Source organism: Brettanomyces nanus, chromosome 1 (assembly GCF_011074865.1).
Source record: "Brettanomyces nanus chromosome 1, complete sequence".
Lineage (NCBI taxonomy): Eukaryota > Fungi > Ascomycota > Pichiomycetes > Pichiales > Pichiaceae > Brettanomyces > Brettanomyces nanus.
In genome coordinates, this window is record NC_052374.1 from 1,663,510 (window position 1) to 1,690,467 (window position 26,958).

Here is a 26,958-nt window from a genome sequence, read left to right on the forward strand (position 1 = left end):
GAAAAATTGGTAAAATTACTTGCCAAGGAAGGCTTTTGCATTAACGGTGGGTTTACGTTTGCTTCGCGACTGTTATATAGAACTAAGCAAATTATATAATGGCCTTGAAGGTTCTCCCCACTATGGTGAATCTGGATACGATGAAAAGAATCGTAGCAGTAACACATGTGCAAGAGGCAAAAATCACCATCCTGGTGTAATCTGCGGCAGTTTTCTCTTTAATGAAGGCTCCGGAAATAGGTAACGAAACCAAATTACCAAAGGAAACGAAAGCGTATGCAGCTCCGTACCTTTTACCAAAATCCTTGGTCTCGCGGGTAATGGTACTAACAGTAGCACCGGTAAGAGCATAGGTGGAAGCACAGCCAAATCCAAAAATGGACACAAATATGTATAAGGCCGCCTTATACTGTCCGAATGGTAACCATATTATGAACATAGAGACAGTCATTAATGCCGACATGAGAATCATCATGTTGAAGGTACCGTAAAAATCGGCGTAATAGTTTGGAACGAACTTCCCTATAACACCAGCAGCATTCATTATGGTGATCATATTGAAACTCTCTGCTTGTGAGACGCCATGGACCATGGCATAGGAAGAGAGATAGGTCAACGTAATCAAAAGAGAGAATTCGTTCATGAAAAGGGCACAGGATAAAGAGAAAAACTGCTTTTCTTTGAAAGCTCTTAGATCCACGGAACGTTTTAACTTCTCCCATATGGTTCTGGAGTCCACTTCACCAGTTTTTTCACGGAGCTCCTTCAATCTGTCTTTGGCAAGGTATGTACCAATTAGATCAACGCCCAAGTTGAAAAAGGCCATAATTCTCATAGCCCAGTTAAAGCCATACTTAGGATATAAGTATCTGAGCATGATTGGAAAAATCATACCACCGACAGAGCCACCGGCCTGAGCCAAACCAAGAGCAAAGGCTCTTTTCTTCTTACTGAACCAACTGGAAACAGTTGAAATTGCAGGGGACATCATTAACCCTGTCCCTATACCAGTACAAATACCAAAACTTAAGATGAACTGGTAGACTTGAGTGCAGGCACCACACGTAAAGAGTCCAATAAAGGTAAACACGGTACCACCAAGCAACAACCAACGAGAGCCAAAACTATCATACAGGGGACCAACAAACAATCCCATAAATAAGGAGACAAACATATAGAGAGAAAAGATCCAGGAAACCGTAGAAACTGAAGTATCTGCCAACTGATTAGTTTGAACGTACGATTCGACAGCTCCGATACTGTTCATGATACCAAAAAGAGTGAAGCAGCAAAAAAAACTCCCCAGAATAACGCTGTAGGCTTTCCAGCCTCCATCCGGATACATCTCATTTTCATTATCCTCTAAGTAGAAATCAGAGGCTTCCTCATCACTACCTATGGTTGTTGTTGTAGTGTCATACCTGGGAGAAGAGTCAGAACTGGCAAGCTTTAACTCATGAACATGTTTCTGAAATACCGACTGGTCAGATTTCAATATACCTTTTGTGGTCAAAGGAGTTAATTTCTGTAATTCATAGGATGATGACTCAGCTTTGGTAGCCACTGGCTCATTTCTAGTATTGAAAATATCCGAGTCACGCTTACTTTTAGAGTAAGGCCCCACAAAGGAAACTTCGGGTAAGGTGGGATTCAGCATAGAGAGAGTAAGTGAAGAAGTACAGAGTAAACGATAAACATGAAAACTCTCCATTTCTCTCTCTTGATTGGGGCTTTAACAATTTCGTTTATCAAGGGATTCTCCGCGCATCTTCAACTTCCTTTTTAGGTTACTCAACTCCACTAAGGGAAATCGGTCGCGAAACATAGCTTAGATGTTAAGCGCAGACGAATTGACAATAAAAATGACAAAAATTGTCTCTGAAGTTTGCCAGTCTTTATCGATTCGTTCCTTTGTCCAAACGCTCCCCTTCATCTCCGTCAGCTGCTTCCATCTTCATTACCGGCGAGTAACTGGCACTAACCACTCTATATGAAGGGTCCAATTGTATAGGTGATGGTTTGGCACCCAGACCAAGTAGAAGCGGTCTCGATTTTAGCTTTTCAGCTTCCTTTAGCGACTCCTTTTCAGCTTTCTTGGCACTTCCTGTCCATCCCATTCCTCTGAGCATGGCAGCTCCAAAGCTTTCCACGGGTACTTTTTTGTAACTGTCCATGGTAGTTTCTGTGACACCATCCTGCGTTATTGAGTGGGCAGCCTCCGTAAATCTGGCCGGACTTCTCCTCCTGCTTTTATCATTCTCCACATCTTTACTCTGAATATTGATTCCGTAGCTCAGTGTCTTTTTACGCTCATCTCCTGTCTCATTATCCATCTGCTTCTTCGCCACTAGAAGGGTAGGACGTACAGGCTTAATGACAATCTCTGCTGGTTTCTCCGTATTCTTCATAATCTCATCTGTAGTACTAATTGCCAATTTACGGCCTTCTTTATCATAATCTTTATTGCCTTCAAACAGTGAACCACTACTTGACTTCAAGTCCACAACTTTGACAACGGTCCGTCTATCTCTAGTTTTATTCTTCAAAGAAAACCCTCCAATTACCTTCTTCTTGGATTTTGCAACTTCATTCTTGGGTTTCATAGAAAATTTCATCCTAATCTGTCATCTCCTCCTCCTGTTTGGATGAGGGAAGTATTCATTGGATCGCGCTTCTTTGTAGAACTTGGGGAAAATATCTCCAAAAATTCTCAGGTAGTCAGTTAAATAGTTTGTATCTTATCTATCTATTGATTTATGAAACCTGCCGTACTCATTCGCTCATTTGCGACATTTCATCCTAGGATGATTCCCTTTAGGCCTCCACCTCCTCCAAAAGGGAAGGAGTCGCCATCATCTTCACCTAATACCGCTATTCCATATATTTCATATAGAGATCGCGCTTTGAGATTTGTCAATTCTGTTGTACAAGGAGACAACTTCAAACAACTCAAAGAAGAGCTGGCAAAATTCAAAAAGAAACGATTGGAAAAGCCGACGGATCCGGATAAAACTTTTAGTAGGAAACTTGATGCAAACGTTAGAGAGTTGAGGAGCTCCATTAGTATAGCTTCAAGGGTTGTGAATGACTTGACAGGATATACAAAGGTAAATAGATTGAAGGAGATGATTGCAGCTAATGAATACAAGATGCGAGAATTAAGAGATCATATTTCTGCTGCGAAGGTGGCCTATAATAATGCTATAGAGCAGAGGTTACAGTCTCAAAAGGAGATGAACGAGTTATTAGAAAGGAAGAGTAGTTGGACTCCTACGGATTTGGAGACTTTTACAAAGTTATACATGAATGAACATGCTTTAGAACAAGAAGTTCAGAAGAGAAGCACAGAGTTAAATGAGTTAGAGAAGAAGGATGATGACACTCACGACCAACTCATTAAATCTATCATGGATAGATATCATGAGGAGCAAGTCTGGTCTGATAAGATACGGCAATTTTCTACTTGGGGTACTGTGATAATTATGGTGGGTAACTTGCTTTTGGTTCTTCTTGTTCAGCTTGTTTTTGAGCCTTTCAAACGGTTCCGGTTGGTTAATTCGTTTGAGAAAAAGGTCAGAGATCTTTTCGTCAAGAACGAGGAGATGGCCACGGAGATAAATAGCATTAGGAAAGACATACGGACATCACAGGAACAATTACTGTTCAAGGTTGATGAAACTGCTGGTAAGCACATTACTGCCAGCCTCTTACCTTCCGAGTTTTCCTGGAACTCGTTTTCCAACTGGATCGGTTTAGTGTTTGGAAAAGTCTTAAGTCCCGTCGGATCAATTGGTATGGATACCTTTACTGTTAGTAAAAGGGATCTCCAAGGCTTCTTATACCTATTTTCGACTTTTATGCTGGCTCTAGGTTGCCTGTTGGGTCACTTTATTTAAGCTGTATATACAAGTTCCCCATTAACATTTACAGACGCGTCGATAGACCGATAAATTTGGCACGAGTTTTCGGTGGCGGATTGTTTCTCGCAGTCGTTCAGTTCATTCATATGTTTTCACGTCACATCTTCTTAACTCGCCTTTGTATAATTTGCACTCTTTTTAGCGATGGAAGAACTTGGAATAATAACACCGCAGCCTGCAGCTAATGGTTCTGCCTTCAAGGCAAAATCTGCACATGAGCTAAGGTCTAAGTTTATTGACACAAATAACTCTTCCGAGGATGTATATTTGAAGCTTAAGAGGCTTCAGAAGCAGCTTGAACTCATTCTATTACAGGAGGAATATATTAAGGATGAACAGAGATACTTAAAAAGGGAGTTGATTCGTGCACAAGAAGAGGTGAAAAAGATTCAATCTGTGCCCTTAGTCATAGGTCAGTTTCTTGAACCTATTGACCAGTATACTGGTATTGTTTCTTCCACCACAGGTTCAAACTATGTGGTGAGAATTCTTTCGACGTTGGACAGAGAATTGTTGAAGCCTTCAGCATCGGTGGCTCTACATCGTCATTCTAACGCTTTAGTGGATATTCTACCTCCAGAGGCCGACTCGTCTATCTCTATTGTAGGCGACAAGGTCAAACCAAATGTTACCTACAACGATGTTGGTGGCTTGGACGTGCAAAAGCAAGAAATTCGTGAAGCAGTGGAGTTACCATTAACACAAATGGATATGTATAAACAGATCGGTATTGATCCTCCAAGGGGTGTTTTACTTTATGGACCTCCTGGTACGGGAAAAACGATGCTTGTTAAGGCTGTCGCTCATCATACAACTGCCGCTTTCATACGTGTAAATGGTTCTGAGTTTGTACAGAAATATCTTGGTGAAGGTCCAAGAATGGTTCGTGATGTGTTCAGACTGGCCAGAGAAAATGCTCCTTCCATTATATTCATCGATGAGATCGATGCCATTGCTACAAAGAGATTTGATGCTCAGACAGGTGCGGATAGAGAGGTGCAGAGAATTTTGATCGAGCTTTTGACGCAGATGGATGGCTTTGATCAATCTACCAATGTCAAAGTGATTATGGCTACCAATAGAGCGGATACATTAGATCCGGCCTTATTAAGACCCGGAAGATTGGACAGAAAAATTGAATTTCCTTCGTTAAAAGATAGAAGAGAAAGAAGGATGATTTTCAGTACGGTTGCTTCTAAGATGTCGCTTGCGCCAGAAGCTGATTTGGACTCACTCATTGTGAGAAATGATCCTTTGAGTGGTGCCGTTATTGCTGCCATAATGCAGGAGGCAGGCCTCAGAGCTGTCAGAAAGAATAGATACATGATCATACAGAGCGATTTGGAAGAGGCTTACACTTCTCAGGTGAAGACAGGTACTGAAGTGGATAAGTTTGAGTTCTATAGGTGAGTTTGATGTAATAATCACAAGTTTAGCTATATCTATAGCAGTTTGTAGACGCCGATCCCTGGTGTGAACGTTTTGAAACCAAACTTGTCAAATTCGAAGTGGTCCATATCAAGATGCCAAGCGGTTGACCAGAGTTGGGTGTAATTGAATGTGGTAGTAACATTTTGAAAGGTGAGCATCGCATTTAGAGGTGCCACTAGATATACAGATCCCTTATGAACCGTTGTTATTTTTTCCAAGATTGGAAGAAATTGATCGTAATCAAGACCCATGAAATCGACCGTGAAAGGTTGACTTATAGATGAGTAATCAATTGCAGATAAATCGTCACTGTCTTTATTAAAATAGACATGGTCCGCAGATCCATTCTTCAACATCCAGGTAGGTGGCTTGTAAGTTCTCCAGAATAGAAAATTACTATCAACACTTACATTTTGCTGCAAGTAGTCTACAGCCGGAATCAAACCTCCCTGATGAAGAATACCCATGATAAGGATCATTGCACAGTTGAATAAGATCCATAATCTTATGATGCTTGATATCATTCTCTTGGATCCCTTTAGACTGACACAGCAGCAAGCTAGAGGTACCATTGGTATTAAGAATCGCAATTCCTGATGGGGAATAAGTGATAGAGAGATAATTGCTGAAGAGTAAGAAAGAAATGCAGTAGTGGAAATGTAGTCACGATTGAATGGGAATAGCAAAAAGAGTAGAGGACCCATAATCTGCGGGTAGTTTAAGAGAACATGCATATAAAGAGGATGAATACCGTGCTGAGACAAATTATCATAGCTGGTATTGTAGAGAAGATTTGATAATGGGGCAATGACAAAGCCATGATCAAAGTCACCATGAAAATGATAAGTGTCGACAAATATGAAAACAGCTGTGCATAAGATAAAGGATGCCATTGGAATGATTGATCGCAACTTGTGATTGAGGAAGAACTTGAGCAAGAAGATAGAGGGAAGAAGCAACCAACAAGGAAACGTAATTCTATTAAAGATTCCTAAGGATACCAGAAATCCTAACGACAGTAATTTGAGTGAAGAGTGGGACTGGTGGTAAGACTTCCTTTCCAGATATTCTCTGATATCATTGATGATGTATATCACCGGTAAGAGAATACAGGTTTCCAAGGAATTGGAAAATGTATGTGATTGGTAAACAAGTGTAACGAAAGAAGTTGTAGCAAAGAAAGAAGCTTTGATACGCTCCTGTTTGATGGGCATAATTCTATAGAGACACCATTCTTCCACGAACCACGTCAGCATACATATATTCAATTTGGTTAAAAAATAAATGGTCAGCGGTCTAAGCCGAAGCCAAGATGAAATGGTTATAATGGGATAATATGCCAGATATAAAGGCACAGAAGAACGATTGATATTATCTGGATCAGAAAACTCCCAAGGAACGTTGTCATTGTATATGCATTGGAAAGATTGGAAGAACTCGTCAGGATGAATATATGAAGTTTGTAAACAGACAACAAGTCTGACTACAGTTGAAAAGACAAAGTAAAGAGTTTTCCAACTTTTGAAAGAGAATGAAGGTGCAGAGGACAACATTAACAGAAGATGAAAAAAAAAAATGTCATGTCAAGATCCAAGGTAATGGAGTGAGATCTTAGATTTGGGTACCGTCCGCGACCAGTACTAAATAATGAAACTTTTATTAATAGAGATACTAATATTCAATCAATTAAATGCAGCTATATTCATCTAAAATAAATGGAAACTAATTTTACAAAAGAACCCACCTGAACGATGAACAGGAGAAAGGAATTTATGCAAGCGGAAGAATGTCATAATTCTAAGTGACATCTTCTTAACCTTAACAATTGGTCAAGTTCACAATCTTCAATAGGACAGCGTGACATTGACCTCCAATACTCTCATCATACAAGTTATAGAAAGTACCAGACAAACATTGCCAGAACTCAGTATTATCACCAATGGCCAAGTAGCCATCTGCAGTAATAGACCAGCCAGCAGCATAGATGGCACCAGCTTGTGGTGGAGGACCGTCGAACTGGAACTGTTGGTTGGCAACGATAGAACCGATTCTACCCTTTGCATCTGTCAAGATACTGGCATTCAAATTCAATGCCAAATCACCTTCATTGTAACAAGCAACACTTTCGACAGAGGCATCGTCAGAGGAAGTCAACGAACTTGCAGCAGAGGTGGAAGAAGCTTGAATTTGACCATCCGTGATTTGGGAAGCACCAACAGAGGTGGTCTTGGTAGTAGCCTGAATTTGTCCATCGCTAATCTGGGAGGCAACCGTGGCAGTCTTGGTAGCAGACTTAGTAGCAGTAGTAGCCTGAATCTGGCCATCACTAATCTGGGACACAACCGCAGCAGCAGTAGCAGTAGAAGTTATCTTCTTTGAAGTGGCAGCCTTAGTGGAAGTGGCAGCCTGAACCTGACCATCACCTATTTGAGAGACGACAGCTTCAGAGGTCTTTTTAGCGTTCTTGGTACTGGTAGAAGAGGCAGTTTTAGTTGTGGCCTGAACCTGACCGTCACCAATCTGAGTGGCAACTGCACGCTTAGCCAAAGAGCTGTTGCTTGTAGTAAGAGACTCAATTGCGATACCGAAAGTACTTGCGTAATCAGTGGTAGCACCACTGATAGTTCCTGTTGGAGTCAAAGTGGACCATGGTGCAGTTGGAACATAACCTGCAGCAGCATACGAGGCCAAGGCCGTAATAATTGTTAAAACTGTAGAAGACTTCATCTTAAAAATTATCACTGGGATAGTAAACGAATGAACGAGAAGTGATAAAGAAAGAGGAAACGAAAGTAAGAAGAAAATAAGACCTAACGAAGTAATATAAGTGTGCTCTTTCCTTCAACCGGAAATTTACATCTTTTATAACACGAATGAGCCAGAGGAGATCAGCCGAGTAGCCTTCGCCCCTTCTAAAGGGACCACCATAAGTCCTCAAAGGTACTATTCAAACTGTAAAGGCTAGAATGAAGCACGTATGGAACCGTTTTAACAAAGAAAAATGATGCTAATTATCCACTTTGGGAAGTTCGGGCGCATTATATCAAGCTTTAGGACACTTTATTGACCCAGTCTGGCAATGGTTTGGAAAAAATACGTGCTTTATTTACCCCTTTCCAGATTCTTGACATTTTTGACAAAACAAAAATATTAAAGTGACGCGTCCGTCTCGTAACGAACGCGTTTGATTACGGCTGAAAAATTTGAAATTTATCGTCCTCGGTGTACACCGCGCTGACTACCCCTTCAAGCTGAGGCTCAATCCCACGGGATTATAAACTTTGATGTATTATTCGTTTTGTTCAGGCGAGCTAAGCCGACTTTCCCGCCAACAGATCTTGCGCGATCATCGATTACCAAGCACTGTACTCTCAATTCATACAGCTCTTTATCCGTTGTAAGCGTAAACGTCTTCAAAAGTGCGGTCTCTCTTTAAGGCAGATAGGCACTTCTGTTTGAAATTTGTACTCGTACCTTTCGGTAAAGCCATAATAGGAAGATGCTCAAACACGCTTACTTAGCGGATAAGATTATTTACCTAATTTGGATGACTAATTAGATGACCATTTACTTTCTACAGATGAAGTAGCGTCATAATCTTTTTAGAATTTGTACATGCACTTTAGACACCATTGAGGACAATAACTCTAATTAACGATAACCTGTAAGCTCAAAGGGGAAAATTGGAGATGCATGTGGATCGGCATTGTGTTCAGTCCATCCAATTTTCCTTGCTATCATTTACATACTTAATTTTATAAATGTCATAGATCTTGGGGAACGATCCCGTTCTCCTTAGAACAATGCTCCTCGTGGCGGTCAGCTTAGCCTTAATCAAATTGCTATCAATTAAAGCCATGAGAATATTTTCTGTTATTTTGTCATCCACCTGATCGGTAATCACATAGAACCACAATTGATCCATCTGCTTATGTTGTGAGGAATTCAATGAGATCTCTAAAGCTCGGCGTACATCTTCGAACTTCAATCCTTGGGTAAATCTATAAACGTTACGCAAGAGATTTCTGATGATAAGAATACGGATTCTTTGAAGAAAGCCTACATATAGGCTTAATCCTATAAAATAGCTTCTTTTCACTTTAACATATCTGGTGAAATTCTCCAAATTACCATTTTTGTAATACTGAATTATTGGCATGTAGAGATTGACCAACTTAATACCTTTCTCGTCGTTTCCTACTATATTTTGAAGAGAACGAATATCAATGACCTTTCCCATAAGAAGTCCACACGGAATTAGGTATTTGAGTATGGAAACAAGGAATCTCACTTCAGATCCAGAATGGCTGTTTAGAAAGCACCATTCAAAATGGTGAAACGCCAAATAGTAATGGCTCTGTAAGAGGTGGAATTTGCCGAGGACAAATCTGTATTTGATCAGTTGAGACATAGTGATCAGGCTTCTATCTAAACCAAGCACATTTATGTTTGAGAACACATTGTTGCAAAGCATGGGAGAATCAATATAGATGTAGATGTTGCAAAGTGTAATACTGATATACATTAGAACAAATATGGTGTATTTGATAGAGGGATTGACATGATCGTCAAGGTCAGGCGAGCTTCGGATATTGTTCAAAGCTTTCAACATGATCGTCGAAAGATACGATACTCTGGGGAAGTTATTGGATCTATTTTCTATTTTCATCATCTTATTATCCACCAATTTTGCTAAAGGAATCAACATTTTGGTTAGATCATACGTGAGAGGGAACAAATATGAATTAAACTGTTTGTTATTCAACGCGATACTAATTGATTCATAGAACGCTATCAGAAGGTCTATTGAGTCGAGCAAGCTCCATGGATCCAAGTCTCGGACAAAAATCAAATATTTCTGTAGCACAATTTCAAAGGCAGGCCAATTATTGTCAAAGAAGTGAAAGTTTTCAATGATGCTATCCAACTGCTTGTCCTCATAGGTTTGAAGTAAGGGTTGAAGTAATGGAATGTGTTTGGTAGTGGCAGGATTTACCGATAGCACCTTGTTAAGACTATTTGTATTGATTGCCTGTTTTACTTCGACCAAAAAGGTTTCCAATGAATACCCAGACATACCTGGTCTATGACAATAGAGCTAACTGACTACCTTAAAAATCAGAGCTTCAACTTGCAGAAATATTTAGCGACGGAGTCAATTTTTTTTTCACTCTTCATTTCTTTAGATCGGTACTCTCTGTAAACTGAAAATGATGGAGACGAGTAGTACTGAGAAGACTCGAATACGTGAAAGCAAGACAAGCACTAAGGGGACTGTAAAACATAAGTTTCAGAATTGCGAAGATTCGGTGAAAATAGTCGTAAGAAGGCTACCACCGTTACTCTCCAGAGATGATTTCATGGACAGATTGAAGGAGAACAACAAAGTTTATGACAATGTTCTTGAGAGTTACTTTGTGGAAGGAAAATATCCCGAAAATCGGTACGATGGAATTGTTAATTCAAGGTGTTATCTATTACTGAAGAACGAGCAAAGTGCAACAGGATGTGTACGATATCTGGAGAAGCTGACCTTTGTGAACTCTACAAAGGAAAGACAAGCTGAAGAAGATACACAAGACGTGGAGGGAGACACAACAGCTATCGAAGAAAACGAAAAGGAGCAACTTAAAAATGCATTGAGAAAGCAATTAGAAGTTGAGAGGAAGAATGAGCAGTTTAAGCCAGTAATTGAACGGGCCATGTACTATCAAATGCCACCAACAGGAAGGAGCAAAGTAACTTCATCAAACTTTAGTATCAAGAAGACAAAGCTATTCAAGACGTTTGTGAATTATCTTGAGGATCCAGACGAGGCCAGCTTGGCTAAAGTGATGAGGTTCTTAGGTGATGATAATGGTACAAAGAAAATAATAAAAGGCAAGAAGAAAGCAAACAAAATGGGTAAAAAGAAGACTACACGTGCTCAAACAGAATCCAAGAGAACTACAAAGAAGAGAAATTCTCAGAAGAAGAACCAAAATAAGATCAATTCTCGATCTGAAGAGAAAGCAAATGGCGATAACGTTGTGCAAAGCCTCAAAAAGAAAAAGAATAAAAGGCGCTTCAAGAATAAGAAGGTTGATAAAACATCGCATGCGAATCAGGGTCCGCATTCCTCTTAAAAGCAGAAAAAGGATAAGCAGCGTGAGCGGATTAAGCAGAAGGTAATTAGCCCAAAGGAGTAATAATGAGAGCATTTAGCGCGCTTAATCAACCTTTCACTTTTCACTCAATAGCTATGAGTAGTACTATAGGGTATAACGAAGAGCCGTTGAATGTGATTCGGGCGACACTGAGTTGGGTAAGTAAGCGAGCAGCACTTTTGATAGATACGTATGTGTTACTAATCTTGAGGGGTTTCACAGATTCATGAATTTGGAGATATTTTAATACCTAAGGAAGCCAAATTGAGTGATCTATTGTCCAGTAGATTTATTCAAAATGTTCTGGTGTATCTCTATGGTGTGGAGAGGGAAGATAAAGGAGACGTGGCGGAGGAGATTAAAAAAGAGAACGAGTATAGATGCTTCAAAGATCTAATTGAGTACTATAAAGAAGAGTTTAAAGATATTCCGGCGGTGATGAGATGGGTTGAATGTTCCAAGTTTGATGGCCAATCAGTATCTCTGTTAGATGTTCAATTGCAGGGAGATTGTAGCAAAAATATGAAGCTAGGGGATTTGACTCTAGATGAGCTTACCGAATTAGTTTCACAGATATACCAGATATGTTCATTGTTGGTAGTTACTGGAGTTAGAGGACGCAATACAGGATGGGCAAGTACGAATTTAAAATATCTGGATAATAGAGACAAAGAATTTCTAATGCAGTTTACACCATACAGTGAAGAGAAGTCGACCACTGACCGAATTCAAGCGTCAGAGATTCCAGAAGAGAGATATTACAAATTATTGCAGCAGAATGAACAGATGCAAGAAAAGCTATCAGAAACGGAATGGTTGAACGAGCAATTACAAGGAAAGTTGGAAACCAGGGACGAAGAAATAAACGAACTCAGCGATCAAATAGAACGGTTACGTAACCGAGCAGATGTTGAGCCACAAAAAGAGCTGAACGAAGCTTATAAAAAAGGAGTATTCGAGGTGAGAATATTAGAAGAGATTATAAAGAAACTCAATCAAACTAAATAAACAGCTAAGATCTAACTTTATAGATATTATATCCAAATCAAATATTAGGAGCAACATAACTGATCAGAAAATAGCGTCCAAGGTACAGCAAATACACATAGCGGCCAAACATGCAGTGAGGCAGTCCCCATTATTGCTACGCGACTGGGGTTGTTGTTGAACGTACACAGGCTGCTGCTGTTGAGGGTATGCCCCACTCTGCTGATAATAACCTTGTTGCATGGGAGGTTGTTGGTAGTAGCCAGGTTGCTGATAGTAACCAGGCTGTTGTTGCTGTTGGTTAAAACCTCTTTGACCTTGTGTTTGGCTGTTATATTGATTTTGAGGTGGAGGCCCTTGAGGACGCTTATAGTTGGTGCCGCTGTTGTAGTAATCAGCGGCTGCACCTCGCTTTTCTGGAGGAGGACCCGAAGGTGGCTAAAAAGTGTTAGTACGGAAGAAAGGATAGAGAAACGAAAGTAGACTACTTACAGCGTAAGACATCGATTAAAAGAGCGGAAAAAAGGTTATAGCACTGATTGTATCAAGAACAAAGGCAGGATGACGGGGTATATGCACCAATTGCTGTTATGTCTAGTTTTTTTTTCTACAGCGGGGGGGGGGGCTTGAATTTTTATGCACTTTCTTTATTATGGACAAAACGTGGCGGAAGAGATATTTGACATTTTGATGACTTCCAGTAAAAATGATTTGGAGAAGAGAGGCGGAGGCGGAGGCAGAAGCAGTATCAAAATGTATGATGGTTATTGTAGGTACATTAGGATCACAGAGTTAACGAGTCATATATTGCTAATCCAGGCAGTGTCTGTCCGTGAGGTCATAGTCACACCAATAATTTGTGCATAATTGTGCATAAAATATCCTCTCTTTGCACGCAAATTAATCGCCTTCTGAAACTTTCCAGGCTGACGCGCTTCGTTTCTTTCGGGCCTTTGATCCAGGGGGACGAAGATTTATCGTTAACCATAATAAGAACCGCCAAGATTGCAAATAAACCTGTTCTCTTGGGCTATTAGATGTACTTTTGTATATTTCTTGCCTTTCCTCGCTTGCCTCTCTCTCATTTCTACCTACAATCTACGTACGTTTGTTTGACTTTTAAATTTTAGACTCCTTTTTGTCTCTTAACTTTTTTAGTATCACCAACGCGTTTTTTCTTTTTGTATTTTTTTACATTGTCTTCATCTATTTCTTTTCTGTTTAAACCACTGTACCTTTCGGTTTTTCATAACAACAAATCAAGCATTGAGTCGGCAGCTGAATATGGACTTGGGGCAAATATTGTCGTTGCCAGATCAAGGGCAGCTTTCGCACTCGCAGAACTCACAGAGCTCTCAGAGCTCTCAGGGTGTACAGCACTCACGACTTTCACAGCACTCGCAGCCCGATCATTTCTCGGCGAATCAGCACAACAGCACAGACAATTCCTCAGTTGTTATAAAGTACATTCCACAAGACAAGCAGTTCACCCGTAAGGACTTGGACATAGATGAAGATCGAAATGAGGATCTCAACATGAACTACGATTTTTTGGAGGTTCCTCCAAGGCACGTCTTGACGGGTAACACTGCATTGGATGGATTCTCATCCTCTGGGTCGTCACAATCGTCTTCAACTGTGATACGTCCCGATACAACAGACTCAAAATTTAATGATACACTAAAGAGAATTCCATTGAGAACGTTAGAGACTGATAGGGAGTTCACAGACAGAATCAGAGTGTCCATAGTGAAATCACGGCTGAATGCGAAGTCGAATTCAAAATCAGATTCGAATTCAAATACACATGAACAGTTCCATATGCCTCCTTCCCCTTCTCCGTTACCTTCTCCAACGGATTCTGAAATAAATGATGACAAGCTTAATGACTATATAGACGGTATTTTACCATCATCTCCCGCTTCTCCCCCCAGAGAATTGGATCCAAGCAAGATGTATGCGTTATATGATTTCAACGGTCCTGATCCTTCTCACATAGAACTTCTTAAGGATGATTCTGTTGAACTATTGAATGATTCTGATAGCTATTGGTGGTTGGTCAGACGATTGAACAATGGTAAGGTAGGTTTTGCTCCGGCCGAGATTCTTGAGACTTATGGGGAAAGATTGGCTCGTTTGAACTGTTGGAAGAATGAAATCTTAGAGAAAGGTAAGGGAAAAGCTAATCTTTCTCGAGATGATTTGAAATTGTTTGAATTTAATCCCTCCTTCACCAAACACAGGAGCTTGGATGATCTTCATGTTAGTGATACTAGTGATAATACTGGTGACAGCAGTCGGCAATCATTAAATATTGATCCCCCAAACACATCTGTCTCTTCATCGATAGAAAGTCATGGAGGACGGGTGGTAAGCTCTAGTTCTTCACAATTAGCAAGAAAGAGCTCATTGAAACGAGCGAAGAGTATAGTGAAGAAAAGCGTTACCTTCGCCGGCTCCCTGCCAAATCTACCCGAGGAAGACACCGAGGAAAAGCAATCCGTCTCTTCGTCTCCTCAAAAGGAAACGATGGCACCTCTCGTGGTGCCTAAACGTGCCTGTAAGACGAATTTCCTCATCAAGGACCTGGATGTGTATAATCAGAAGTACCAGGAGATTCACAGTATCATTGATCCACCTCCTTCACCTCCATTTGCTTCAAGTGCAGGATCCATTGGTTCATATTCTCCATCTACCAATTCGGATTATGACAGTGAGCAGGATACATGGACACCAGAATTGAAGCCAAAAACAAAGGTCAAATCAAAGTCATCGTCAAGTATAGAAATAGGTATGAAGATACGGTCATTCAGTGAAAATAGGGCCGATTTTTTGCAGAAAAAGACAAGACCTCTCCAGCAAAATGCTGAGCTAGATAAGAATAGGACACATAGTGACAGAACAGAAAAGTCGGACGTTCCTCTTTCCAAGAGTCTTCAGCTGCTCGATGACCTCATTAAGAACAGTCCCGAGTTCAACAGCAGCCGCGAAGTTAAAGGATCTCACTTTTTAGATGCAGCCCCTGCAACTAATCAAATGAAGGTGGATGATCAGACTATTCAGAAGGATCAGTCTATAGCATCGACAATATCATCCGCAGCATCTTCTACAATGTTTGCACAATTTCAGCAGCTCGGTGATCACAACACTCTATCGTCATTGACTACAGCTGATTCATTTGTTGGATTTACATCATCCCCACATACAAGTTCTTCTGTTTTAAGGACGCCAACAGCGGACACCGGTACAGAAACTAATACAGAAGCTGGTACGGAGACTGACGATGGCTCCCAAAGCTCAGGTTCTACCATCGTTACAGAAAAATTGCATCCAGTTACTACAGAAATTTTTCATCCTCTAATGGACCATCTTGAAGAGCTGGAAAAGATGTTAAGTGATATGTCTATAAACAGTGCATTCTAGATCTGAGATCTACTTGATGCCTATATATTTATGCATTAATATGAAGTTTACTTTCTCAGAGGAACCCTTTGATTCTTTTTGATGTAACAAAAAGAAACATTGTCAAAATAATTTTTTTCTCTTCGAAATTTTTTTTATTACTTGTAAGATTTTGAACATAGTGAACTCTTGAATACGAAGCCTCAACTTGAAAGTCAGAGAGCACCTCACTTATACGGCCATTAAAAGGGTTTTTTTAAGATTTGAAAAACAAGCCGAGAAGCCACCATTATAACTTGTTCCCTCATTGCATGATCATTAAATTTGGAAACGAAAAGAGATGTCAGCGTGGACGCCCAACCCAGAAGCGCTCAACCAAATAGTACAGATTCTTTCTGGCACACTTGCCTCGGATACAAGTACTCGCGTGCAGGCAACAAAAGCATTAGAGAAGGTAAAATCGGAACTGGATTTTGATAACTACCTACTACACATTCTTGCTGAAGGTGGCCAATTGGAGCCCCAAGTTCGAGCATCGGCCGGTCTTTTGATCAAGAATGATCTCATCAAGAATTGGGCTAATAAAACCACGGACTTGCGTGAACATATTTTACAGGACATACCAAAGGGTCTTTTGGATGGTCAAAATCTTGTAAGAAATATTACAGGAAATGTCATTACTACTCTATTTTCCATTTTGGGAGTAAGTCAATGGCCTAACATCCTTCCTAACTTAATGCAACTTGCCACCGGTGATGCCGGTACCACGGAATCTCAAGAAGGTGCGATGAGTACTTTAGTCAAGATTTGTGAGGATTCTGCATGGTTATTGGATAGAGAATACGATGGTCAGAGGCCTTTAAATTACATGGTACCGAGGTTTATCGAGCTAACATCTTCTCCAAGCGGACGTGTGAGGGCTTTGGCATTGTCTTGTCTCAACCATATCCTGATCATCAAATCGCAATCCATTTTGGTTAATTTGGATCAGTTTATGGCTAGATTGTTTTCCATGGCTACAGATCCTGATCCTAAAGTGCGCATTGGTCTTTGTATTGCCTTTTCTAGTATTTTGGATGCCACTCCTCAGCAGATACTGCCTCATTTAGATGGCATCATTGATTATTGCCTTCATTCTATCGGTGATAATGATGAAGAGGTTGCGCTACAAGCTTGTGAAGTGTTACTTTCGGTTGCCTCTGCAAATATTTCATATGATGTTCTCAGACCAAAGTTGGAACAGATCATTCCGGTCTTACTAAGGAATATGGTTTATTCCGAGATGGAGGTCTTTATAATGGAAGGACAGGATGAGAAGGATGATGAGGATGTTGCTGATCGTGATGAAGATATACGTCCACAGGCTGCTCGAAGTAAGGAGGCTCATAAGGTCACTAAGGCTAAGACTAACAAAGAGTTGTCAGTGACTCAAAATGGCAACTCTGAGGATGAAGATGATGAGGAGGAGGAGGATGATGAAGATGATGATCTTGATTTGAATCCGTCTTGGACGTTGAGAAAATGTTCTGCTGCTTCATTGGATATCTTGGCGTCCAAGTTCCCGCACGAAGTCCTTAAATCCTCCTTTCCTGTTATTAAAGAGCGTATTGTATTTGAGGAATGGCCCACGCGAGAGGCTGCCATTCTTGCTTTGGGAGCTATCGCTGAAGGTTGCTGGGAAGAAGCCACACCTCAACTACCTTCGATGATTCCCTTCCTTGTAGAGAGATTAAAGGATCCTCAGCCAAGAGTGAGACAGATCACGTGTTGGACTTTGGCTAGATATTCTGTTTGGGTGTGCGGTGAAGCTGTTGCTGGTGGCTCTTGTGCAAATTATTTTAGGCCAACTTTCGAGTCCATTATGGATTGCGCTTTGGATACTAAGAAAATCGTTCAGCAGAGTGCTTGTTCTGCATTGGCTGACTTTATTGAGAATGCAGAGCCTGACCTTCTTTCCCAGTTCATAGAGCCATTGCTTCAGCATTTCCAGGTATACTTCCATAAGTATCAGCGAAAAAATCTTATCATCTTGTACGATACAGTTCAGACATTTGCTGAGAAGATTGGCGAACATATATGCTACAATGAAGCTTATATCAAGATGCTACTGCCACCGTTAATAGAGAAATGGCAGCAGCTTGGTGACGATGACAGAGATTTGTGGCCTCTTCTTGAGTGCATGTCTTCTGTTGCTGCGGCTCTGGGTGAATCCTTTGCTCCTTATGCTGTGCCTGTCTATGAGAGGGCCATCAGAATTCTTTCTCGCTGTATTGAGCAGGATCAATTGGCCCATTCAGATGCCTCTTTTGATGCTCCTGAAAAAGATTTTGTTGTGACATCAATTGATCTAATTGATGGTCTCGTACAAGGACTGTCGAATCACTTTGGTGAACTTGCAAATTCTAGTAGCGGAAGTTTTCTGTCTGGTGATACATTGATGCGATTGTTAATGACTTGCTTTGATGATCCGGTAGATGATGTTCGTCAAAGTGCCTACGCTTTGCTCGGAGATTTGTGCATTTACATTATGGAGCCATTTGTGCTTCCGCATTTGCATGAGGTGATGGTTGATATCGGCGTAGAGATCGGTAATCATATTTATGATACCAATGCTTCCACTAACAACGCTATTTGGGCTTTGGGTGAACTTTCCTTAAGGATATCGAGTGAGAACATGAATCCGTATTTGGATAATTTCATGAAGTTGCTTGGGCCTTTGCTTCTTGACACTAGTATTGATAGCACGGTCTTGGAAAATACAACGATTGCAATTGGCAGATTTGGCGTTAACAACGCACAGCAGATGGGCCCATACCTAGAACGAGCTCTTGCGTCCTGGTGCGGCTACATGAAGTACCTTGAGGAGAACGAAGAAAAAGAGACGTCCTTCCAAGGTATGTGTAATATTATAGCTGTCAACCCACAGGGAATCAACCCTACTGATGTGAATGGTCGCAACGCTGTGAAAGCTTTCATCGATTGCATTGGCAGTTACCGGAATCCCGGAGATAACTTGGCATCGACTTTCCGCATACTTTTACAAGGATTCAAGAATGGGTTAGGCGATGCTGGATGGCAGCAGGTATTATCGGAACTAGAACCTAGCTCTGTTCAACTGATAACAGCAAGGTGTCTATAGAGTAAGTATGTAATCCTATATAAACTATAATAATTCATGGGCATGATGATGACGAACGGCTCCTTCTCTAATCTGTTCTTGGTTCTAGTATCAACTGTCCCATAGGCATTTCAGAAACTCCCTTGCCAAGAGCATAGATAGAGTAACTTCTGAGAATTGTCTCGATAACTCTACCCTTCACTTTTCTGCCGTTGAAAGCAGTCAACTTGTTCTTGAAATAAGTCTTATTGTTTTCAAACTGGTAAACAACATCTGGGTCAAAAATGGCAAAGTCTGCATCCAGACCAGCGGCAATCCTACCCTTTCTGTCAGAAAGACCTACCTGTTTAGCGGTATTTTCACAGCACCATTTGGCAATATCCGTTAATGAAATGCCAAAGTTTTGAGAGCCCTCCGTCCATAGAGCTATCATACCAAGGCCAACAGAGGTAATACCACCCCATGCTTGAAAGAAATCGCCTTTGTCGAGGCCCTTTAGATTCGGAGTACAAGGGGAATGGTCGCTGACAACCGACGTGATCACTCCACCTAAAAGGGCATTCCAAAGAGCCTTTCGGTTAGAATCGGATCTGATAGGGGGACAGCATTTGAACTGGGTAGCACCATCAGGAATCTCCTCAGAATTCAGGGTTAAGTAGTGAAAACAAGTTTCAACAGTTAGAGGGAGTTTTAAGTCATATTTGGCCCTTTCGATGATAGGAAGAGCCTGTTGAGTGGCCAAGTGGACTATATGAACTGGAACAGAAGGGTTTTTCTGTTGGCATTTGATGATGTTCTTAATGGCGGTAACTTCAAAAGAATCAGGACGAGAGGCGAGAAAGGAATCATATTCCCTTGGATCAATGGATTTCAAGTTATCATGAGTTAGACTGGCCATATCCAAAGGAGTAACATCGTCTGAAGACAATGACCTAGGGTCTAAAGGCGGTGACTTCATCATCTTCGAAATTCTTCCCACTACAGGCTCGACAGCTTGAAGAACAGGTGACTTTGAAAGAAGTTCAGCCTGCTTTTCAGTTATCGTCTTGTATAGAGAAGGTCCGTATTCTTGCAGAGCTCTTTTGGGGAGAACTTCAAGACTATCGCAATGTCCACCAAGTTGATCTGGCTCGTTTCCAGAGTCCATCTCAGCATGGAACATGATCATGGTATGCTGATCCTTTACCGTCTCCAAGATTTTATTGATATCTGAAGGAGTGATCATTGGAAACTCATCAACACCACTATCCATAAGAAACCCTTTGAAGCCTCTTACACCTGCCTGAATAAGGGGTATGAGATCGTCCAAATTGTTAGGAACTAGACCACCCCAGAATGCCATATCAACCCAAGTCTGTCCCCGTGCACATTCAATCTTCTTGTTAAAATTAGCCACAGTGGTGGTAGGAGGAACAGCATTAAGAGGCATGTCGATAACAGTAGTAACACCACCTGAAGCAGCGGACTGCGTGCCTGTAGCAAAGCCTTCCCATTCGGTTCTACCGGGTTCATTCAAATGAACATGAGAGTCCACTAGGCCCGGCAATATGACGTACGGATCCATATTTCTATAGGATATAACATTATACTGTTGTAAAATAGGATCTTCCTTGGAAAGAATCCGATCCTTGAAAATATTAAGGATTTTTCCAGAATTGATTGAGAAAACTATCGTGGCAGGTATAATTGAGTCGTCGATAACGACTCTTGAGGAAGCGAGAGCTTTGGACATGACTTAACTAAAATGAATGCCAAGAGGAAACTGAAAGAACCACAAAAATACTTGTGGCAGAATTGGAAAATCGTAATTTGATGTCTTTTTACATCGGCCTCCCGGAAACGGAGTTTTTTTGGCCTGTAGATACGGTTGGTTTTCGGCAAAACCCGGTAAGATCTGAGATAACGACCCCCCAAAAAGTAGAACGTCTCCCAGAAATGGTGTAAGGATGAGCATTCACTTCATTCTAATACATAGTACATAAGCTTATAATGCTAGAATATCCTTGAGAAGAGGATTGTTCTGAAATGCGTCCTTATAATCCTCTTTGACAAGCTTTCTGAGCTCTGCGACAACCTCGTCGCTCGTCAACTTCTGTATGCCTCCCATTTTTTCTACGTTTCTCTTCCATGTTTTCAATACAGCTTTTAGGTCTTTCTTTCCTTTCAAAACGTCGTCATCGGAGAAATGTGAGCGCTTGCTAGCCTCTCCATCCTTGGAGTCATCAAGTTCGAGGGCTTTCCTCTTTGACATAAGAATGATTTTACTTGGAAATTTGACGACTTCGGCAACATGGATACCAAATGATTGGTCTGAGACTCCCGGCTCCACCTTGTATAGTAAGGTGATGTTATCATTGGATCCTCTAATGGCAGCATCGCTAACGTCTTCCACATGGGCCACTACATGAAGATTTTTTATGGTTTGTACTTTGTCTGCTAATGTAGTGAGTTCATGAAAATGAGTTGCAAACATGGTAAATGCGTGAATTTTTGTTGAAATGTACTCAGATATCGACCAAGCCAATCCAAAGCCATCGTACGTAGAAGTACCACGGCCTAACTCGTCCACAATAATAAGCGAGTTCGATGTAGCAGTCTTAAGGATAGACGACATCTCAAGCATCTCAGACATAAATGTAGACACTCCCTTCAACTGGGAATCGGAGGCACCGACACGAGCCAATATAGAGTCCATAACGCATATCTCTGAATCACTGTTGACAGGAATAAAACAGCCAATCTGGTTCATCAAAGCGATCACTCCCACGGTTCTTATGTAGGTGGATTTACCCCCCATGTTGGGGCCTGTAATGATCAAAAATTCATCTTTGTCCTTCTCCAGGTAAATATCATTGGCGATAAACATCATATTTTCTTGTTGCTCTAAACAAGGATGTCTGGCCTCTTTCAAGTCCATAATTCTAGACTCGTCGCTGATTCCATACATCTTCCTAGGCCGCACATACTCTGTAGGAGCAAATGCTGCGGCATGGCTGAATGAAACCAAAACATCTAAACTGGAAACGGCCACGGAAAGTTTCGTAAACACTGGAATGTACGTTGCTGCTGTAGTGACCACTTCATCGACGATCTCACGCTGGCAAGACTCGTATGCTTCTTTAAGGCTTTCGAATTCTTTACTGACTCGGCTTAGTTCAACGGTAGTGAAAAATACACCTGCCTTCACTGTGCTCAACTCCTGGAATTGACGATTACCTCTGATGCAAGAAGCATCATTACGGGTGAGTCTAAAGCACCATCCATGAATACGATGGTCTTCAAGTTTCAACTTACGATCCAATTCCATGCCCAACTCTTCACCGGTATCTTGGTGAATGTTCTTCATCGACTTTTTGACTTTATTCAATTTCTCACTTAGTATCAATAAATTCTCATCGTATTCGGGATTAATGGAAAGCATAGAGTTAGACATGGCGCCTGCAGACGTAGCATCCTCAAGAGATGAAAGGTCGATTGTTTGCTCAATCATTGCTTGATAAGTCTGAAGTATCTTTGCGTACTCGGAAATAGGTTTGATCCAGATTGACTGAACCAACTCTTTGGTTGTTTGCGCCTCGTCTTGATTGTCACTCATGATGGAATCGAGGGAACCCATCAACAATTCGTTACAAACAGGCAACTTTAGACACATCTGATAAAGACGAATAACATCATCTAAACGAGTCATTCGATTTTTCTTGGCACTGATTTTCTTAAGAAGCTTGGTGATATCGGGAACATCACTTAAAAAGTCCTTCTGAATATTGGTACGAAGACTCATGTCATCAAAGAAGTATTTAACCAACAAATGACGCTTATTGATATCATTTATATCGACTAGAGGCTGCTTTATCCATTGTGAAAGCAATCTAGTACCGCCTGCGGTCTTACAATTGTTCAAGAGGCCAAACAATGACGAGGTCTTGTTCATGGAATTGCTGAAATTAGGAGGCGGAAACAAATTCAAGGCACGAACAGCGGCATAATCCAACTTCATGAATTGCTCAAGATTGTATTTTGAAATGGTGATCGACCCTCTGTTAGCATCATCTGCAAGCAAAGAGAGATATGACAGTAAGGCATTGGCACAGGCCTGCGAAGTCTCCAAACTGGACATCTCATTGGTCGAAAGAACGTGCTCATCCCCAGTAAGTGTTACCAAATCCTGCTCTATATTTCTGACATTAAATTCTGAAGACTTGAACTCGGAGATTACCATACCACAACGATCAATGACTTGCTTGACCTTCTCAAACTCGGTATCTTTAGAGGCTGCATTGTCAGGAACTAGGCATTCTTTGACACCCAATTGAATTAAAATGGACTCCAAGTTTGAATAGAGTTCGTTATCTAGGAACTCAGACAATCCGATAATCTTACTGTTAGGATCGTAATAACTAAGGCCGATTTTCTTTCCCTGATGAGAAGAGTTGACTAGTTTCAAGGCGGCAATGATAGAAACAGAACTCAACTCTGAAGTGTTTATCAATTCATCAATCTCGGACAAATTTCCCGGAGAGGCCATTCTGAAACTAGACCAATCCTTATCGTATATTTCAAGCTTATATCCCATATCAATGACAACAATCTTGACTAAACTGGCAAAAACAGCAGGTGATAAGGTCAAATATTGGATCGTTTTCTTTTCCACTCCGGAGATTTTGATGGATGAATTCTTGACAACTGACTGTGTCTTGTAAATGAGCTCAGCAACAAATTCAGCATCTTGATCAAACACTGAGTAGTAATCCCCTTTATCGGCTACCCTCAGGGTTCTCTGCGACTTTTCTGGAAGTCTGTAATATTTGTAGTAGAATGATCTCTGATCTGTATCATCAGAGAACTTCAATTCAGGACGAACGGAGGACATAGTTTAACTACTAGAGTGTAGCCAAGAAAAAAAAATGGTAGACGCGTTGAATAGAAACAAATTCATATATAATGGTAAAGAAGCGCGTAGCGAACGCGCCAAGCAATTCGAAAACGCGTGCAATAACTACACATTTTTCATTCTTGTCGATCAAAGTCCCTTTACATCTAGTGTATGTACGAAAAAAAAAGTAAGAAATGCAAACCCAGTTTTATATATGAATGAGTTAAGCAGCATTATAGTTCGAATTGTTTGTAGAGTCCACGTCATCGTCACGGTCGTCGTAGAGTTCCTCTTCTACGCTTTGGCTGTTCTTTCTGTAACAGAAGAACTGGAAGAAAATAGTAAAATCTTCAATGAGAGTACCGACCGAACCAATAAGCCATGGAAGATTGATAAGAACGTATTTTTTTCCGGTAGTGACGGATAATATGGAAACAACATAGGTAATGTTACCTAAGCATGCGAAGAGAAAGAAAAGGAAGGAAATACCATCGCAGGACTTTCTCTCATAGTTGAGAATGATTTGAGGAATTCTAGAGATTAAATAGAGCGCAGCACAAAGCCATCCAAAAAATTGAGCTATTGGATTGAAAGTCAACTGGTCATCAGAAGGAGGAACGTCGCCTTTACTTCTTCCATCAAATAACCATCCTCCTACACCAGCCAAAACGACCAATGCGATCATTAACAAGTTATAAGAAATCTCCTTGACGTAGTCACGATCGCAGGAACTAGTCATGTTGACACCATCAATATCGTTGAAATTGTTGCCATCACTTTCGGCGTCATCATACACTTCGGCGTTGTTAACGACTTCGTGGCGCCCGTTGTAACTCTCGTGGCTTAGCACTGTTTCAAGTAAAGGCTCATCCTCTGTTAAAGGATTGGCCGGGCTGAGATGAATAGGATCGACCTGTATTCCTTTATCGTGGCCGTATATGAGACATTGATAGAGAAGAACTATGTCAGCAAGAGTATAATACAGCGCAAGAATAATCATCGTTGGCAACACTTTCTGCAGCACCGCACCAATCACATTGAAAACATCACCCAATAGCCAAAGAATCACAAACATCAGTGAAACACCTTCTGCGCTTTTCCTCACGAAATTTTGATAGATCTGGGGCGCAAATACAATAATCCAGCATGCAATGGATATAGAGCCTGTGATGCCACTGACAGCCTGCGCATCAATCACTATGGGACTAGGAGGAGGGGCCATTGTTATCAAATGAAACAAGAAACAAAAAAGCGTTAAAATTTAAAAGAGATCAGGATTCACAACCTTGTACATCCATCTACAGATACTTTTATTGTTTGTTTGTCCTGCTTAAATCAATTTTGTGTATGCATGGAAAATTTTTTTCCCCGGTGAAAAAAAAAGTCATGTGGCCCAAAATGGAAGGTGGTGGCTAAAGTGAAAAGTTTATAGCTGGTTGAAGGTTAAGCTAAGGCTAAAAAAGGGTGACATGAATGAACCGAGGGAGATCAATGAACGGGCGAAGTTGGTGAAGTCGGTGGAACCTGAGGAATCAGTGGAGTCGGTGGAGCCAGCTGAGCCCGAAGGATTCAAATTCAAGCGTGAAAAGCCTCAGATCCCTGAAGGAATGAGTAAGCATCAGTGGAAGAAGATGATAAAACGAAAAAGATGGGAAGAAAATAAGGGAAAGATGAGAGTGAACCGGAGGAAAAGGAAGAGAGACCGTAATGCAGAAAGAAAGAGAAAAATAGACGAACTTAAGGAGAAGGGAGAAGATTATAGCGATTTGATGCCTGCCAAAAAGCCCAAGAAGCTGATGCCAGAAGAGCAGGTCAGTACAGGGTGCAGAATTATCGTTGATTGTGGATTTGACGAGATGATGTTAGAAAGGGAAGTTGTTTCGTTGAGCAATCAGATTACGCGATCTTATTCGGAAAATAAAAGGAGTCCTTACAGAGTAGAGCTTCTCATCACTTCGTTCAATAAGCGACTCAAAGAAAGATACGATAAGTCTATAAGAGATTATGACAAATGGGACGAAACCGAAGTCAAGTTTATTGAAGATGACTTGGATGTGGTATTGAAAGATGAGGATCTTTCTAAGGTAGTGTACCTTTCGGCCGATACAGAAGAGAAGTTAGAGGAGTTAAAAAGTGGTGAGACCTACATTGTAGGAGGAATTGTTGATAAGGGAAGACACAAAAATCTCTGCAAAGATAAAGCCGAAAAGCTTGGAATTAAAACCCGAAGACTTCCTATTGATGAATCTATCAAAATCAGTGGAAGAAAGGTTCTTGCTACGTCGCATGTTGTGGAGTTGTTAATTAAGTGGTTCAAATATAAGGATTGGAAGACTGCATTTGAAGACGTTCTGCCTCCAAGAAAGCTGAGAGAGGAAAAAAACAATGAGAAAGTAGTAAAGAAGAAAGAAGCCATTGAAGAGACTCTCGAAGACTCCGATTAATATTACATAGATCATATATGGAGTCGATTAATATCATTTTTTTTCCTGATCCACTTTCTTCTTATTCAGTTCGGCCATCTTAACCTTGGTATTATTGTAGGTACCTAAGATGAAGTAGCAAATAGTGAAAAAGACAGCCCAATGGTTCGGTTCTAGAAAACGTTGAGCAATTCCCATAAAGATGGGAGATGACATCCACGAAGATTTGATCACTGGGAACAAACTTGTTTTCAAACTCATGTATATCCTGTTATATAAGTTTCTAAGCTCCTGCTTCAAAGCTTTGTAGTCTCTGTTCAACAATAATTTTTTCATCCCACCGAAATTAGCATTAGAAATTAATGCGATAAACGAAACCATAAGGACAGACATTACGGGAGTAATGGTGGCCATGGAGGTCAAGATCTGGAGAATTCTTTTGGTAAGATTTAGACGAGTTCCAAATGTCTTATTTAGCAACATGTAAGCATAATGGGTAAATGGAGCATTTATTGCCAAACCAAAAAACGCCATCAACGGAACTCGTTTCGTAAGGGTATGGGAGATTGTAAACTTCTCTTTTCCAAGAGGTACGGTTAAATGGTGAATATCACCGGAAATCAACGAAGCGAGCTGTTCATTTAGAGCACAAAAGAAT

The 26,958-nt window shown here is 40.8% G+C and overlaps 14 protein-coding genes across 14 annotated transcripts; 6 read left to right on the forward strand and 8 right to left on the reverse strand.

Moving 5' to 3' along the window:
- Window positions 1-91: 91 nt before the first annotated feature.
- Window positions 92-1,711, reverse strand: FOA43_000765 (uncharacterized protein; the record flags this gene model as incomplete). The annotated part of the gene is made up of 2 exons (XM_038921091.1): window positions 92-1,632; window positions 1,705-1,711. The coding sequence occupies 2 exons, from the start codon at window positions 1,709-1,711 to the stop codon at window positions 92-94; spliced, it is 1,548 nt and encodes a 515-aa protein (XP_038777019.1).
- Window positions 1,712-1,895: 184 nt separating this feature from the next.
- On the reverse strand, window positions 1,896-2,603 carry FOA43_000766 (uncharacterized protein; the record flags this gene model as incomplete). The annotated part of the gene is made up of 1 exon (XM_038921092.1): window positions 1,896-2,603. The coding sequence occupies one exon, from the start codon at window positions 2,601-2,603 to the stop codon at window positions 1,896-1,898; it is 708 nt and encodes a 235-aa protein (XP_038777020.1).
- A 201-nt stretch (window positions 2,604-2,804) lies between these two features.
- Window positions 2,805-3,896, forward strand: FOA43_000767 (uncharacterized protein; the record flags this gene model as incomplete). The annotated part of the gene is made up of 1 exon (XM_038921093.1): window positions 2,805-3,896. The coding sequence occupies one exon, from the start codon at window positions 2,805-2,807 to the stop codon at window positions 3,894-3,896; it is 1,092 nt and encodes a 363-aa protein (XP_038777021.1).
- A 168-nt stretch (window positions 3,897-4,064) lies between these two features.
- On the forward strand, window positions 4,065-5,330 carry RPT3 (26S proteasome regulatory subunit 6B; the record flags this gene model as incomplete). Its single annotated transcript, XM_038921094.1, has 1 exon — window positions 4,065-5,330. The coding sequence occupies one exon, from the start codon at window positions 4,065-4,067 to the stop codon at window positions 5,328-5,330; it is 1,266 nt and encodes a 421-aa protein (XP_038777022.1).
- A 32-nt stretch (window positions 5,331-5,362) lies between these two features.
- Window positions 5,363-5,818, reverse strand: FOA43_000769 (uncharacterized protein; the record flags this gene model as incomplete). Its single annotated transcript, XM_038921095.1, has 1 exon — window positions 5,363-5,818. The coding sequence occupies one exon, from the start codon at window positions 5,816-5,818 to the stop codon at window positions 5,363-5,365; it is 456 nt and encodes a 151-aa protein (XP_038777023.1).
- A 1,351-nt stretch (window positions 5,819-7,169) lies between these two features.
- Window positions 7,170-8,279, reverse strand: FOA43_000770 (uncharacterized protein; the record flags this gene model as incomplete). Its single annotated transcript, XM_038921096.1, has 2 exons — window positions 7,170-8,078; window positions 8,274-8,279. The coding sequence occupies 2 exons, from the start codon at window positions 8,277-8,279 to the stop codon at window positions 7,170-7,172; spliced, it is 915 nt and encodes a 304-aa protein (XP_038777024.1).
- A 639-nt stretch (window positions 8,280-8,918) lies between these two features.
- Window positions 8,919-10,428, reverse strand: FOA43_000771 (uncharacterized protein; the record flags this gene model as incomplete). The annotated part of the gene is made up of 2 exons (XM_038921097.1): window positions 8,919-8,925; window positions 9,101-10,428. 2 exons carry the CDS (start codon window positions 10,426-10,428, stop codon window positions 8,919-8,921), a joined length of 1,335 nt encoding a protein of 444 aa, XP_038777025.1.
- A 133-nt stretch (window positions 10,429-10,561) lies between these two features.
- Window positions 10,562-12,505, forward strand: FOA43_000772 (uncharacterized protein; the record flags this gene model as incomplete). The annotated part of the gene is made up of 3 exons (XM_038921098.1): window positions 10,562-11,459; window positions 11,623-11,655; window positions 11,709-12,505. The coding sequence occupies 3 exons, from the start codon at window positions 10,562-10,564 to the stop codon at window positions 12,503-12,505; spliced, it is 1,728 nt and encodes a 575-aa protein (XP_038777026.1).
- A 732-nt stretch (window positions 12,506-13,237) lies between these two features.
- On the forward strand, window positions 13,238-15,907 carry FOA43_000773 (uncharacterized protein; the record flags this gene model as incomplete). Its single annotated transcript, XM_038921099.1, has 2 exons — window positions 13,238-13,253; window positions 13,749-15,907. 2 exons carry the CDS (start codon window positions 13,238-13,240, stop codon window positions 15,905-15,907), a joined length of 2,175 nt encoding a protein of 724 aa, XP_038777027.1.
- A 40-nt stretch (window positions 15,908-15,947) lies between these two features.
- Window positions 15,948-19,025, forward strand: FOA43_000774 (uncharacterized protein; the record flags this gene model as incomplete). Its single annotated transcript, XM_038921100.1, has 3 exons — window positions 15,948-15,952; window positions 16,002-16,008; window positions 16,227-19,025. 3 exons carry the CDS (start codon window positions 15,948-15,950, stop codon window positions 19,023-19,025), a joined length of 2,811 nt encoding a protein of 936 aa, XP_038777028.1.
- Window positions 19,026-19,092: 67 nt separating this feature from the next.
- On the reverse strand, window positions 19,093-20,736 carry FOA43_000775 (uncharacterized protein; the record flags this gene model as incomplete). The annotated part of the gene is made up of 1 exon (XM_038921101.1): window positions 19,093-20,736. One exon carries the CDS (start codon window positions 20,734-20,736, stop codon window positions 19,093-19,095), a length of 1,644 nt encoding a protein of 547 aa, XP_038777029.1.
- A 252-nt stretch (window positions 20,737-20,988) lies between these two features.
- Window positions 20,989-23,874, reverse strand: FOA43_000776 (uncharacterized protein; the record flags this gene model as incomplete). The annotated part of the gene is made up of 1 exon (XM_038921102.1): window positions 20,989-23,874. One exon carries the CDS (start codon window positions 23,872-23,874, stop codon window positions 20,989-20,991), a length of 2,886 nt encoding a protein of 961 aa, XP_038777030.1.
- A 226-nt stretch (window positions 23,875-24,100) lies between these two features.
- FOA43_000777 (uncharacterized protein) lies at window positions 24,101-25,099 on the reverse strand (the record flags this gene model as incomplete). The annotated part of the gene is made up of 1 exon (XM_038921103.1): window positions 24,101-25,099. The coding sequence occupies one exon, from the start codon at window positions 25,097-25,099 to the stop codon at window positions 24,101-24,103; it is 999 nt and encodes a 332-aa protein (XP_038777031.1).
- Window positions 25,100-25,346: 247 nt separating this feature from the next.
- On the forward strand, window positions 25,347-26,321 carry FOA43_000778 (uncharacterized protein; the record flags this gene model as incomplete). Its single annotated transcript, XM_038921104.1, has 1 exon — window positions 25,347-26,321. The coding sequence occupies one exon, from the start codon at window positions 25,347-25,349 to the stop codon at window positions 26,319-26,321; it is 975 nt and encodes a 324-aa protein (XP_038777032.1).
- Window positions 26,322-26,958: the final 637 nt, after the last annotated feature.